General features: G+C 33.8%; 1 protein-coding gene across 1 annotated transcript in view; it reads right to left on the bottom strand.

The window, feature by feature from the left end:
• Positions 1-16,678, bottom strand: part of LOC124369725 — a 28,406-nt gene extending 11,728 nt beyond the window's left edge. Inside the window, exons 1-4 of the mRNA XM_046827784.1 lie at positions 16,567-16,678; positions 16,192-16,317; positions 6,916-7,023; positions 24-140 (exon numbers count right to left, since the gene is read on the bottom strand). Coding sequence (XP_046683740.1) covers positions 24-140; positions 6,916-7,023; positions 16,192-16,306 — 340 coding nt within the window. The 5' untranslated portion in view covers positions 16,307-16,317; positions 16,567-16,678. The remainder of the gene's footprint in view (positions 1-23; positions 141-6,915; positions 7,024-16,191; positions 16,318-16,566) is intronic.
• Positions 16,679-16,910: the final 232 nt, after the last annotated feature.

Genomic DNA, 16,910 nt, shown 5'->3' with positions numbered 1-16,910 from the left:
AAAACAATGGAAAAGAAGTTTACCTGGTAAGCAACAAGAACCATCAGAGTCCATAAACCCTGAATCAGGATACTGGGTATTCTCTTCAGCCTGATGTACATCATGCACTGGCTGTATACCATCTAAAGGTTGAGTATCATCTACAGAAAAAAAAACTAAAATAATCTACCATATACAAAAACACCTGAATTTGCATGCTCATAAAAGTTATATTCAGAATAAAACAAAAAGATAATACAGTTATACTAAGAAGTTCTTAAATTTAAAAAGAAGTTCTCATATTCAAAATAACAGTATCAAAATCATTGAAGGTAGGCAATATAATCCATGACATCCTTATAAAGGGTTTTTGGAATTTTTATTTAAAAATCTAAACAAACGATAACTTAACTTTTGTTCCTTGTGACAGGCATGTAGCCAATAGAGAGGTCCTAGAGTCCAAACCCCCACCCTTATCAAATTGTTAAATTTATATTAAATTATAATATAATTTTTATTTTCATTCCATTACTGAAAATTAATACTTTAACTAATTATATTACAACATGCACCAGCATGGGTCCTCACTGCAGCAATAAAATTGAAAACTATGAAACATTCATAATTTAATTTACCTGAGTTTTATACATTTGTGACAAAGCTCTTAAACAAAGCTAACAAAAACTAATGTATATTTATAATATAATACAATACATACATATACATTTCATAACAGTTTTACTCAAGGTATTTATACCAGAGGCTGCCAGGCTTAAAAACACTCTCCAATTCGATCACTTCAACCCAATGGGTTCCTTAGTGACCTTACAGAGAAAAGGAAGGAGACCTTAGAAATGCTCTTGGAAATGTACTTTCCAGGGGGTCACTTGACTCGAAATGAGGATACTTATTCTCTAGTCGAGGAGAGATCTAGTCGGGAAGTAGCCAAGTTCAGACAGCGGTCTAAAAGAATATTCACACATGAAAGAATTAAATGGGCAATAAGATCCTTTAAGCCATTTATATCTCCTGGGGCGGGTGGAGTTTTTCCAACCTTTCTTCAAGAAGGGTTGGACATCTTATTAAATACTCTAATTATTCTATTTATAGGCAGCTAGTCAGAAGTCAGAATATTCTTTATTACAATTTCTTTAAGAAATGCAATGGTGTCAAAACAATACTGTATACAAACATGAGTATTTTCATAAAATTGTAATACAATATAATATGTATACTTAAGTCCAGGTTGTTTGATAAAATTCGTCCATTGAGTAGATTGGATTGTCCAACAAGAAATTCTTCAGTCTGTTCTTTAGTGTTGCACCAGTTCCCTGTCTGAAGTCTTGTGGTAGGTGGTTGAGGATCTTTATACCGGCATATATTGGTTGCTTTGCAAAAAGAGAAGTTCGATGAGCTGGGAGATTGAAGCTACGCCCTAGGATTTATTCCAAAGAACTGGAGGATGGCATTGGTGGTGTTCGTGCGGAAAAAAAGATAGGGATCCAACTCAACCCAATTCGTAAAGACCCATAAGCCTAACCTCCTTCATGGTGATAACTGTGGAAAAAATAATCAATATACACATTAGGGATGAAACCTTACTAGTACACCCTCTCAGTCTATCTCAACATGCTTATATAGAAAGTAAATTAACTACCACTGCCCCAACGGTGGAAGCGGTGGAGAACACCTTCAATGAAAAGGAAGCTCTAGTCAGCGTCTTCATGGATGTTGAAGGAGCTTTCGATCGAGTAGCATATCAATCCATGGAGGCAGCTATGGAACGATTTGGAGTTCCCTCGGATGCAGTCAAGTGGACAGTAGCCCTTCTAAAAAGCAAAGAATGGAGACAAATCGGTCACCATCACGGGCCAGAAAGGCTGGCCCCAGAGAGGGGTTCTGTCTCCTCTCCTGTGGGCGATGGTGGTTGATGATCTTCTAACTAAAACGAAGAAGAGGGGAACAAGGCTACTATATTATGCAGACGACCTACTTCTTATGGTCAAAGGGAAAAACAAAGGCATGCTGGAACACCTAATTTAAAAAGAATTAAATTTCATAACTAACTGGTGTCATGGGGAAGGTCTTTGGATTAACCCATCAAAAACAAATATGATAACTTTTACCAAGAAAAGAAAGTTCCAGCTTGCACAACTTGTCCTGGAATGAATCAGAATAAAACAATCAAAGGAAGTCAAATATCTGGGTATAGTTCTGACTTGGAACTCACATATCGATAACACAATATCTAAAGGGACAATCGCCCTTGGGGCCTGCAAGAAACTCTTTGGATTTAAATGGGGTTTGAAACACAAAATGATTTATTGGATATATGAAACTATAATAAAACCGACTGTAACATATGCTACTTTAGTGTGGTGGTTGAAAGTAGAACAAACAGCTGCCAAAAGGGTACAGAGTCTTCAAAGGCTAGCTTGTGTAAGCATTACAGGAGCGATGAGCTCCTGCCCAACCCTGGCAATTGAAGCGGTCCTGGGATACACTCCTCTGGGATAGGAGGTAATGAGCACAGCTGCTCTAAGCACAATGAAGCTTCTAGGAACAAATGTAATAAATGCTACCTTTTCAAAAGGTCACATAAAAATAACGCAGGAATTTCCTGAGTCTGAAATGCTAACCAATGTGTCAGAAGCAATGGTTAAGAAATACTCCTTTGAAAAACCATATACTGTCTCTTTTGAAAGAAGGGAGAAATAGATTTAAAAGGAGGCCTACCCTACAAAAGGAGTCCTGAATTGTTACACAGATGGTTCAACACGCCTTGATTCTAGGGCGGGATTCAGAATATACGGACTAGGAGTTAACCTAGCAGTGCCCCAGGGAAAACATGCCACGATCTTCCAAGAGGAAGTCATGGCAATACAATCATGCACCAGAAAACTCATTCAAATGAGGACAAAAGGAGTAAATTACTTTACTATCTGACAGCCAGGCTGCACGAAAGGCATTTGGTAACTGTTTGTTTGATTCAAAAGTAGTCTGGGAATGCAAGAATGCTCTGGCAGAGCTGGCTAAGAATAACAGAATAACACTCGGTTGAGTGCTGGGCCATGACAGCATTCATGGAAATGAAAATGCAGATATCCTCGCCAAAAAGGGAACGGAGTTCATTATGGTGGGGCCAGAGCCAAAGTTGTGGGATAGCTTTCTCCAACAGCAAAGCTCTTGTAAAAGATTGGGAAAAGAGGATAAGAAACTTTTGGAGTAGGGCCTCAGGATTAAGACAATCTAAAATGTTTATCTCTCTTTATGTTAAAGGGAGGACAGCTCTCTTGGATCAGAATAAGGAGGATATAAGACTGATATTAGGGATGTTATCAGGATATGGCCCCCTAAGGAAACATCTTATAAGGGTGGGCCTTAGCCATGAATGCAGACTTTGCAGAGAAGAGGAGGAATCAGCGGAACACATTTGGCTTAATTGTCCTGCCATATCAAAAATTCGGAAAAGATTCCTGAGAGCATATCTCGTCCGCTCCAAGGACATGAAAGAACAGGAGCCCTCTAATCTGATCGGCTTCTGTAAAAGTCCCATATTCTTAAGACACAAATATAAGTAAGGGAGGCGCAAAGGTCCTTTTAGGACTAAGTGGGGTGACGGTTCATTTTTTCCCTCCGGATAAAAAAAAAACTTTGACTTTTAAAATATAAAGACCAGGAAACTTATGTCCAACAGCACGCACATAATCGGTAAAGATCATTTGGCTTGCATGACGGCAGCACGCATTTAAGCAAGCCGTCCACGTGTCTTGTTAGTACAAGCTCTACCATAAGTTTTATCTTTTGATACTGTAGCTATTAAGCATTCATGATCAGACCCTTTCAAGTTTTTATATTTTACTGATCGGAATTATCTCGAGCAATGTTTATTATTTGTCATCCACGTCTTGGGACAGACTGAGCAGTGATTACAATTACTGTCAGCCCGTTAATACTAGTTACTTTTATGGGATTTCTTTATTTTTCAGGCCTTCCAAAACTTATAACTGCTACAGCATGTTTTGAATGGGTAGTCTACACTTAATAAGAAAATACATGTTGTTTTTCTAGGTAAACCTCTACATTATTAATAGGATCAAAAAGGTATCATAAAATTAATTCACTGTATAAAATGTTTAATAAAATAAAATATTAGACATCCAATAAACTAATCTATAATTATAACATCTTTCTTAATTCTTAGTGACAAAATTATCAAGACATTGGGATAAATTTTTTCTATACTGCAATGACTCATTTTCATCATCAGACCGACTGAACCGTGTGAGGTCTGATGTGAAGGAGATTTTAAGTATGAACAGATTTTTAATTTTATTGTATGAAAAAAAGGAACATTTTTAATAAAAAATTTGTTTTATTAAAATAACATTATTGTTATCAAAGCCAGATGATATTTTTCTTATTTAAATTGTCTTAAAATTAGAATCACTTTGTACATGAATATTTTGAAGAAAAAAAAATTATCTCTATACCTACCTAAGTTGTAGAGGTCCTACTTCCTAACATATAGTGCCTGATTCTACTTAGTGGAAGTATTTATTAATCTTATATGCTACTAGTCACGGATATGAAATAATATTCCCTATCTAATTCAAATCTTCAACTCCGTTATTGATACTTGTTCTATTTTCAACTGAGAGGAGGAACACACAATTTTCAATGTTAAAAAATAGTACTTAGTAATTTTATTTTTGTAGCCATTTCATTAGATACTTTTTTGCAAAAGTCCTGGTAATAATTTTAATTTGTGTATACAGTAGTATAATCTACTTTTTCTTTCTATTCAGTTACTTTAAAAGTATAGTATTTATGCAAGAGCTAATAGGATTACCTTTATTTTCACTTTTTATTACATTTTTATCTTTTGCAGCTATTTACATTTCAGATAAAATTTAAAGGAATTTATTAAAACAATAGTTTACATTACTTGATACATAACAACAATTTTACAAAATGTTTTTAATCTTATATCTGCCAAACAATAATCTAATGTACAATTATCACTGAACTATTCCTTGTTCAAGTGTACTTAAAAAAAAGTTTTACTTTTAATTCTATATAGCAGTGACCTGTTAAATTTGAGCCAACTACACTATTTTTAAATTGACTAATAATTTATGTCTAATAAATATATGGTATATTTATTTGAAGTTAACTTATTCAATTTGCATTAGTCTTAGTTGAAAAATGTTCATGTTGAAAACATAACCTGACCTTTGGATGTCACGAAAAGTATTGAACTCCCACTTTGTCATTGTGAGGATTTTGGCTAAGTTGAATAGCTTTTCCAGGTGAATGATTGTCTACAATCAGTTTGACAATGTTTGAAATGGCAAAATAACATCACAGATTTCTCAGTATATGTATAACAAAGGCAGGGTATCCATTCCTCAAATCATTGTAAATACCTTCTCATATGTTATTGTGAGGTCATTAACCAGAATTAATGTTACTGAGAGAAATGTTACTCTCTGACACTGAGAGTAACTACAATTATGTACCGTTATTATAGCACATAGATTTTAAATTTATATGGAGCAAATACTTTATAAATTAAACAACTTTTCGGAAATACTTGCTTTATTCCGAAATTTAAGTTCACCCAAAAGTTTACAAAGTTTACAAACTTTTGATTCAATTTTCTTCAAAAGTCACTCAATCGAACAAATCTAATTAAGAGTCTGATTAAAAGGTATTAAAATTAAAATTAAACTAAAAATGTATACTTCTCCAAAAATGGTTTAAATTAACAAAACAAAATAAAAAGTTCTCTTCTCAAAATACTCAAAATTAATATAACACAAAACTTTATATTTACTTTATGACCAAAATTTAATTCACAATACTTCAAAAAATTGAATTAAATTTTCAGACTCTGAAAGATGGGAAACTTTAGAAATTTTAATTACAGTATTATAAAATAAAAGATATTAACTATTACTACAATTCTTCAGTCTTTATTTGTAGTAATCTCTTTCTTGTTTATCGGTTAAAATGAATATTTCAGATAACTCTGTGTTAAGTAAATCAGACTGTGTGCAGGAACTAGTTGAGTGCACTGTAATAGTCAAGTCAAAACAAAAGAAGGTTGGTAGGTGTTTTACTTGTATCTTGATAGGAAGATTAAAGTTTCTTTTTGGTAAGAACAGCAATTACATCTTATTAAAAAAATTCCTCCCATAGTCTGTACAATTGTTTCTTGCTTGGTAATGTAACCATGAACCTCTTGAAATCATATGATCGCACTGTAAGTGCTTCACTTCAGCCAGTGATACATCAGTCAAGGTGGTACGTCTCATGAAATTATAAATAATATAGATTTAAAAATGAATACATTAAATGTGTTAATTTATTTAACATACAATAACAATTGCTTAGAAATATTGTAAGCAATTGTCACACATTCATTCAGTTGCGAGTGGATATATCATTTTGATGTACCATTCGCTACAAAAACCCACCTTCAAACTCTCTGGTATCATTTAAAATAATAAAAAAAACTAAGGTGTTCAATAACTCAGGATTATAAATATAATCCCACACCAAGATTAAAAAGCCACCAATCTGAATGCAAGAATATACTTTATACCTTATTAATAATGAAATGTTTGGACTTAAAGTTTTAAATAGGATAGTTTATTGCCTTAGTAAGGAAAATAACACTTATTCCTTGGTTACTATCAACTAAATACTCGATCGACATTAATTGTGGTAAGTGGATAAACAATATACATCACGGACTATTTTCTACATAATACTTGTCAATTGTACGTCAAATTGTTTACAAAAAAAAAAGACATGCAATGACCATTATAGAGACAGAAAACATTAGAACCAGTTAACCACTCCAGTTATAGTTTAGTCTAGACTAAACCATAGTTAAGAACAAGTCAAACCAGGAGTTTCAGTATTTACCTTCAGATGTTCCAAGTACCATCTCTTCATCCTCGTATTCCATGGTCATGGGAATAAGAGTATCTATTGGTTTTTTTGCTCCATCATATAGATACTTAAAAGTTTTATCTGAAAATAATTTATACAAGTCAGTCAACTTATCAGGACATTAATTTTACAAGTTTAATCTTATTGATAAAATTCAGCTGAAGGCCATCTAAGAGTAGTAACAAAAAGTGAAGAGAAAGCAGCTGGCCAGATGGAGGCACCTTTCCAAAAGAATTCAAGATGATAATTGAATGAGTTCATTATTACTTAAATAATTTTCTATGAGTAATCTCTATTTATAAATTTAGTAATTTTATAAGTTTTCATGCGTTTTGCAACATCCCTGTTAATTTTAAAACAAGTCTATAGTACTGAAATGTTTTTTAACTCATTAGTCATTACTGCCTAATAGTTTGATGAAGTCTATTGTAACTTGTTATGTTGCCTAATGACTAATGAAGATATCTCGAATTTTGAATGTTGAAAGACAAAGAAACGTCATATTGATGTGATATATAAATTTATCACCCATTATATTTCTATGATTAACTTTCCTGTAAAGGGATAGTCACTGTGCCGAGGCATGATAGCCTCACAACCTTTCAACAGTGGTTTAGAGGATTTAGATTGGATAACCTGTACAGGTTGGATCAAAATGACATTTTGGCAAAGTTAGTCATAGGATTTCCTTATTCACGGGTTGAACTCCAAATTTTTTATGAGTGTTAGTTTTTAAAATGAAGAAACATTGGAAATTTTACTTTGATATTTGAAGAAGCATCTGTCATGTATACATATTTTTCGTATACAGTTGAATACGGTGCAGGTATGCTTTATTTCTAAATTGTAGGAAGACTGGAGGAGTTTCTCTTATATTGTGCATCCCCAGTCCTATTGTTTAGAGGAGATATTTTAGGTCTAAACTTAAAAACAGATGAATGTTTAGAGGGTCTCATGAATTTCTCCGGCCAGTAGGGTGGTCTGCAGTAATACAGTACAGTACTGCTCCCTCACTGATGGCTGGTGATGAACGAAAAGCATCCCTCGAGATCCCTCCTTAAAAATCCTTCCTTACCTACTAGGTAAGAAATAAATATTCTGCCTGTGAGAGATTAAAGATTAATACTTATAGAAGCATTCTAGCAATGAGCAAGACATACATTGTATGCTTACCAGCAATATCAAAGTCAAATATAATCTGGCTAGCTCATATGCTTTCAGTTAACTGTTTGTGTTAAGATGTCACTGTCTTTATCAATGCATGTTTATATGTTGGTGTAGCTCTATGTTAACCAAACTTATTTCTCTTTCTGAAAATGAATAATATCTAAATTCATGAGGTAGCTGACAGAACAGGATGTCCAAAGACGACTTTTTAAAGGTAAACTAAGTGATAATCTTTTCCCCTACAAATACAATACAGACTACTATTCTATTATTTACAATGCTGAAGTAACATGAAACAGAATGAAAAGATTCAAAGGTGACAACATAATTATACACAACTAGCTGTTACCTGCGGCTTCGCACGCAATCTTTAGAACCGAAGTCCTTATACTACTTAGTAAAAGCAATTGTGATGTTAATATAATGGGAGTCCTATAACATTTTTAAAACGTAAGTAGGCACACATCAGGTAGATATTATTTAAGTTAATGGTAAATAGTATCAGAGTTTAACTTAATTATTATAACATGTTTGGCACGTGAAGGAGCATTTCTGGTTCTAATTAATTATATACATAACGTCACAGCTGAATCTGCCTTGTCAACCCGATCAAGAAAACACAAATCTCTGATCACACAGGTCTCAGAAACTTACTTCGGTCAAAAAGCGTATATTTCCAGTACCATAGTAGAGTTTGCCTTGTTGTTCTGACGAAGAAAAAATAAATATACTTACGTAGGACCGAGATGCCAAGTACCTACTTAAGACTGTTTAAATTCACTTACCTACTATGTCACAGTTTAGCTTGCCATATTGCCTCAATCAAAATACTACATAGCCTACGTTCGACTATCTAGTTCTCAGAAATCTATTTTGGTCAAAATCGTGTTGTCATAATTGAGTTTGCCTTGTTCTGATGAAGAAAATACACACATAAGTAGGAATGAAAAGCCTATTACGACCTAGAGGGAAGTCCTACCTACTTCTTATGTATTTTCGGTATAAGAGGGAAATCCTTATTAAGATTATGCAACGTTCCAAAATAATCATTATTAAAGTTTTGCATTAGCCTTGTTTTTTGGACTCTAGCCAGGGAAAGAATGAATCGTTGAGGTATGTTGGTATTCATTTCTCTGTTTTTCCATAAGCCATTGTTAAAATGTAAAATCATAATCTCAAGGATTCCCACCAGTTTAAAGTAACTTATGTGAAAACATTCATAACTTTGTTCATTAAGGTTAGTTTTATAACAGTATTTAAATTCATTAGATGATTTTAATTCGTCACTGGCGCAATCTGGAGTAAAATTTATATATTTATTAACATGTACAAATCTCTAGCATAAGAACATCAAAAGACAAAATAAAAGCAAAGTAGATCTACTCTCCATATTTAAGATAAAGGACATAGTTACAGTCTAGAATCCTATGGAAATGAATAATAAACACTTTGAAAGCGGTAACAACTAGTCTAGACATGATTATTTGCCAGCACTACAGCATGTAATAAATATGACTCAGTTATCATATTACTATTACTGGCAACACTATTGTTACATTCACTTGATGTTTGCTCAAAGTACATAGGCTAGAGAGGAAGCCAATAGTTAATATTAGACAAGAGTTGTTTGCACTAAAACATTTGAAATATACCGTACCTAAGTAAACCTAAAAATAATCTGACTCCTATTCCAAAAATTGGTTTACAACAATTGCTACACTTTTTTAGCACAAGTTGCGATCCATGTGACCTGCTAGCTTGTGGTTAAGAGATTCTTCTTTATTTAAACAACAAAAACATGCAATATTTAGTTTTGAGAAGTAAAATTTAAAACAGACTTTTCTTATGAAGGAAGAGTGACCCTTGAGGGAGCCGAAGAGGTAATTCAAATACGTTTGTTACATGCGATAGCCTATTCTTTCTTTATACAAATCTCGACTATAGTGTAAGGCCTAATAATGGTACTGAAAGGCAGAGTAAGGAATCTTTCCTTATCACTGTAAAAAGTGAGATAGGGATACCCTGCTAGAGATTATAAAAGAACGGATTCTGCCTTTTACAACAATACTAAGCGACTGTTGGAGAGCATACAACTGTCTGGGCACACCAAGATTTCATAAAGCGCATTGTGCGTCTGATGGGGTATACGTTGTTAAGCATTTGGGTCAATCCATATGATGGTTACTTGATCATTTAAAAATATTTTAATCTTTTATGTTTTTACCATACTTATAAGAGGTTAAAAAATGATTTTTAAAGAACTTTATCTTTCGTCACTTATGTAAGTCAATCATTTTTTTCACGAGAATCCGGTGATTTTTGGCTTTGAAGACATTAGCGTTAAATTGATTACCTCTGGATTGGATTATGCTATTTACCTTTCAATCCAACACCATTCTTTTCATAAAGATCTTTTCTACAACATTTGTTATATTCTTTATAGCTCTAATGGAAAGTTTTATTCCCAAAATAACCTCCAAAGTTTATAGAGTAACATAAAATATAGTTGCAGCCTATACAAAGAAATAAGTGTGCTTTTAAACAATTATAATAGCTAAGGTGAGATACGTAAACGTAAGTTATGTGCAACGGTCAGATATTTTTATAAAATTTTTTTAAATATGTATCTGTAATTTTTGCTTATTTTGAGACCTTTTATATATAATAATAAATAACTTATAACAACAATCCATTTTACATACTTTCTAATAACTTAATTTGAGTAATTTACAGAATTAACATTGGCGGAAACACGTTTACTTTTGAAAATTCATAACCTTGCTCTGTGTCAAATAAAAAAGTTGTAATTCCTATAAAAAATTAATTCAATTAAATTATTTCAAACAAATTAAAATCATGTATATGGTATTTGAGTAATGGCTGCTAGAGACGAGAAATACTGTTACTTGTTAATAACCCAAAATAACGTGTTGAGGTATTATGTTCAAGTAATCTGTTACCATGATAGCATGTTCTATACAAAAATTTAACTAACTCACTAAAATGTAACATAGACTGATAAACTAATAAAGTTATAAATGTGCCAATTCAAATTTTCACTATACAACACAATTGGGTACTGCAAAGTCCTTATTTATTATTTCTTACTAGCCTATACACATATACATATTAGAAGTATAAAAAGTTAGGATAACCTTTACAATCGCTCACATGATCTAAGCTTGAATTTGGGGACTATCTCGAGGGATATATTTTATTTCGCCAGAGGTGCAGAGTGGGCGCCACTGATACCTACACATCCCAGATCGTCCAACTTCTCCGACGTCAGATCACGTTGTACAAGTCAGGACGTGATTGGAGGTTGGGAAAGTACCAATTGAAAATGCTCCTGGCCATCATTGCGAGTTTCGGTGGTGCCACCCCGCACTGCTGGTGGAAAAGGGAATACATCTCTCGAGATAGTACCCACATTCAAGTTCAGATCACATGAGCGCGTGTAAAGGTTATGTTTAACTTTGGTATTTACTTATTTAAACTAATCTAAACCTATTTAGCATAGTAACATTCAATAGTGTAATATATCCATTCCCGGCCTTATTGCTTGGACAAAATGGCATCGTCTGTTATTGGCTACTGAGTAACTCAACAAACAAAAATTCAATATGAGAACACCAAACCATTCAGCCCAGCTGTTACTGAAACAACAGTATCCTGGTAATAGGTTACCACTGATACCTGTTACTGACACTGATGTGCCCATCTACAATGGCAGAAAAACAATGGTTAATAAATATAAATATTTTGTCGCAAGATGTCAGACATGTTTATCCTTAAACATAGTAAAAAGTAACTCAATTTTATTCGGTTTGTTTTTTGTATTTTATAAATAAACATTGCTGTTTCTCCATATTGATTTTTATTCACCTATTATTATATGTTATATTAACAGTATTACCTATTATACTGTAATTTGAAATAACTATAATATAATTTAGTTTGAGTAGATATATCAAGGTTTCTTTACTCATGAATATGGATGATTCGATATTATCAGTCATTCGAGTGTTGGACGCTTATTATATTGCAGCCATGGTCAAGTAACCAATTTCATTTTTATTGAATCCCTTCATATGGATTTACCTATTTTCTCATGAGTGATTTTATTGTTTGCCTGTCTAGGTGGTTTGTAAAATATGAGCCCATGCTTATAGAAACAAATCAGACTATTGTGTACCCTATCTTAATATCGTACACACTTGATAGGTTTATTTTTTAGGTAAATTAATTTTGGAACTATTTTTGGAACAGTTTCTCATATCCAGAACCTAAAAAATTACATTATTAGAAAAAGCGGACATTGTTTGAATGTGAAAACTGCGTATCATTATGATGATCGGTTCTTATTTTCTGCCTTCCAAAAGGAAGGAAAAGATGTCAGTGAGAATTAGAACATTTCTGTCCCTATCTACTTCTTGTTACTCCATATGAGTAGATTTAGATTAGATTATTGTTATTAAGTTACTAGTTGTATCAAAGTTAAAGATAACCTTCATGAGCACTCATGTGGTCTAAGTTTGAGTACGAATACTATCTCGAGGGATTTTTTCTTTTTTCACCAGAAGTATAGTGTGGTAGCTCGCATTGATGGCCAGGGGCATTTCCGATGAGTAGGCTACTTTGCCGACCTCTGATCACGTCTCAGATCATACAACATTCCCGACATCAGGTCATGTTCAGAGACTCCTTCGGCTCCACCCCGCACTTCTAGCCAAAAAAGAAAACACATCCTTCGTGACAATACCTAAATTAAAGCTTAGATTACATAAGCGCTCGTAAATGTCTTCTTTAACTTTTTATATTTATAATTCGTACAAATCACATCTTTTTAGCCAATATCGATTTCTTTCAGGAGGCAGAAAACAAGAACCAATCCTCATGACAAATAATATGCACAGTAGGCCTAAGTCAAATTTAAGTTTTTCTTATAATGTGGTTGTTTAGCTGGTAAGAAAAATTGTTAAAACATAGTGGCTACAGATAATACCAAAGTACCTTAACTTCTTACCCCTTAGGATACACATATAAACACTAAAAAATTTTGCAAATCCAATTGTAGTGAACTGGTGTGTCGTAAATATTATCTGTGGCTGGGACTGATAGTGTATCTGTTATCTGAACGCTCGGGGGTAGAAGTCAGTGCTTCATTAGATATTGTGTAATGTAGTTTTGATCGAGTGAGTGCGTGACGATCATGGATCAACCATCCAATAGTTCGACCAATCGTCGAACCAATAGTTCCAATAGTCCAATAGTTCGGAATTGGTGTGTTGGAGTGTTTTGTCGAGCATGTTAAGAGTATACGTTTCGACCGAAACGAGATTACTTAGTTTCTGTACATTCTGTGGAACACACTAATGGTAAGTGTTCTCTATTAATGTCCAATTATATACGTATTCATATTAGGGGTATTCATGATTTATTAAGTTTTTTAACAGTACATAATTGCCTTTCCATTACAATTCAATTTATATTTCTGATCAGCCCCTCTAGAATTTGATATTTTACTGATAGGAACTATCTCGAGGGATGTTTTTCTTTCGTTGACATCAGTACAAGGCAGCACCAAAGGTGCTGCCGAAGCCCGTACTGATGGATGGAGGCACTCGTCTCAACTTGATAACAACTAATTCATTTGTAGCTCAAAAATTTAAAGAAAACATTATTTTTTTTAAAATTTATTTACATTAGCGTGACCATGGAAAATGGACTTTTTTTCATGGGTTGGGCATTTATAGCCAAGTATTATTATCACAGGTGCAGATGAACTGGGGGGAAAATATATTATTGTATTATATTTATGCCTTTCGGACATTATTGCATTAAGGAGCAGCGGGCATCACGTGATCTGGGATTCGACTTTTGCAAGCTCGAGTTAATTTTTTTTCTAAAAGAGCAAGCAGTGCGCAGCGGGCAGGCATCGTTGTCAGGATTAACGTATTAGTCAGACTCGTCTTTACGAATTGCTTCCACGTAAGATACCGAACATCCAACACAAAGATGTGCCATTACCACTACTAAACTATTAGGTTAAGAATAGATGTGGAGGAACAACGGTAGTTCAAAATGGCATTCCTTCTTTATTTGAGTAGGCGTGGAGTATTACCAAACTGTCAAATATGGATAGTGTTGCCAGAGGTACGATAATTATCATAAAGGTACGATAATTTCATTGATTTTATGCGCCAGTAAGATACACGATGGGTAGTTATTATCGTACCATGAAAGATTTTTGACAAATTTATACAAGTAACAAACCAAAAGTTAATTATAACATAATTTATTATACGAACATAACATACTTTTTCATTAAATGTGTTTGGTACGATTATTTTATGTGAAAGTACAATAATTTCTCGTTGTTGGTATGATAATCGGTTTTTAAAATCTGGCTATACTGAGTTTGAGCAGACGCAGAGTTATAACTTAAGAAACTGTCAAAAACGGAGTTTTCAGAGGATTTAAAAAAAATCGTACCTCCTTTGATTTTTGTTGCCGACGAATTTTTTCTTCAATATTGTTTTCAGGAAAAGTTGTAGTTTTCAGGAAAAAAAAATGAACATACCTTTCAATGGTCACGTTAATGTAAATTGATACCTTTTTTGGTAAATCTTAAGATCAGCGACTACCGCTCCGATCGCCGTAATTTTTTGCATACTAACACAGGTTAACGTAATTTCACCGAAAAAAATAGTCCCGATTATCGCTGTAGCCGTTTACTCTCCCCCCCCCCCAAATAAAAATTTGAAAAAATAAAAATAAAAAAAAACCTGACTGACAGTGCATTTATTTGTTTTTTTTTTTTGTGCTATTAGTTAGTTCGTAGGGCAGTAGTCCAGGTAGTACTACTTCTAGTATAAACTCGTCTTATCTTATCAGTGATAAGCGCGAGCTGCTTATCTTTTGCCTGTAATGAAACTGCGTTAGTTCTGCCTGAGTTTTTTGTGTGTAAGCAGTCATGGCGTGATCTGGGCTTGGACTTTGCAAGCTCGAGTTAATTTTTTTTTCTAAAAGAGCAAGCATCGCGTGATCCGAGTTTTTAATAGGCAAGCTAGGGTCTTTATAGCGTGTGACAAGAACCATCGCACGCCATGTCAATAACTTCACTAATTATTCCTTCTCCATGTGGGTTTGTTTGTTTACGTCTGGCGGTCAATCGAAGCCGTCCTATAGGTCACGTGATCCGCCGGGCCAATCGGAAACTTTCCTGTTTGTCACGTGACTACTGTCAACTCATCAAAACGACCATGGTCGGCCCCATTGTTTTTAGTTTGATAGTCGAAAATCTTGTTATTTATGTGTTTTGTATTGCCAACATTGTACTGCCGAAAAACTGGTTTTTGTATGTTGATAATCGGGACTATTTTTTTTTCGGTGAAATTACGTTAACCTGTGTTAGTATGCAAAGAATTACGGCGATTGGAGCGGTAGTCGCTGATCTTAATATTTACCCTTTTTTAATAAAAAAAAGGAAAGGCCGATCCCCTTTTAATCCTTATTCAATCCATCCTCATGGGCCACTGGCCTGTGCGAGGATCTTATCAAACAGAATAAGGGGGAGAGTCAATACAGTACGAGGTACATTGTTCATTTGGATCAAAATTCTGCTCATTTCAGTATTATTTTACATTTACGTTTGCAAAGATGGCGCCGCATCCGATGACGTCATCATGAGGTTGAATCATGGTCACAAAAGGTCACGTGATGCCCGATGTGGATGTAGAACATGGAAATATTGCTCCGCGCTTGAACAGTTGTTCCATCTTTTATGTTCTAGAACTTCGTTAAGTTTATTTCTCATTTCCACCCCGTCAAACCATGTATTATTTTGTTCTGTAGGACGATTCCAATTAGTTAATAACGCGAAACTCGTATTTTGCCGCTCCGGCCCTTAATGTAACAATTACCGTTTTGTTCAAGAGAACAGTAGCAATAGGCAAAAAACTTGTATCTTGCGTGCCCAGACATTAAAATTACAAATACCAATGTAGCCTATATTGTATTAGATAAGGACATAAGAGTATGCATACAAAGTTATCAATGGATTAGCTAGTCTATACTAACCATATATGTCATCCATTGATGGTTGACTACTTTCAGTACTAAACTTTCGTCCAGTAATGTACTGTTTCTTCTGCCTTTCATGTTCACACTCCCAGGTTCTCTCTCTTTTGGGCATTTTACCTAAAACTAAAAATACAAAAAGATCAAACTAAGCTTCAAAAATATTGAAATAAAAATGAAATGAATACTCTAGGCCAACTTTTAATGATTACAACTAGGCTAGGACCTATTATCCATACGCCAATCTCAACTAAAATGTTATATTACTGATCCTAGAAATCACTCAGAAGTATTTAAGTTTAACTGTTCATAAAGAAATACATAACATCCGTAAACTACAAATATATGAACCTTTAACAGTTTTAGTACACTTACTTCTGGTCAAAACAAAATCAAAGATAACACAAACTAATAAAGTTGGGGTTTTGGCGGCAGTTACCACTGTTTCTGACCAGTTACATGTCTATGCCTAGTTCTATAGAGACATAGACAACTTTCGTAATTGCATAGAGTAAGGAATCATTTGCACTAGTTTAACTCCAAACATATTTTACTGTATGTAAGTTGAATAGCTGGAAAACAATAATGTACGTTCAATAATATTACTTTAAACTTTTTGTTCATTCTCAGATATAAAGTTTTTAAATGATAAATAAATAATTATTATCTAATTTCTTGTGTTGTGTTATTACACGCAAAGTGTAGGTCATAAATACTTC

This window comes from Homalodisca vitripennis, chromosome X (assembly GCF_021130785.1).
Source record: "Homalodisca vitripennis isolate AUS2020 chromosome X, UT_GWSS_2.1, whole genome shotgun sequence".
Lineage (NCBI taxonomy): Eukaryota > Metazoa > Arthropoda > Insecta > Hemiptera > Cicadellidae > Homalodisca > Homalodisca vitripennis.
Note: the sequence above shows the minus strand (reverse complement) of the source record. Positions and strands in the feature narration are given on the sequence as shown.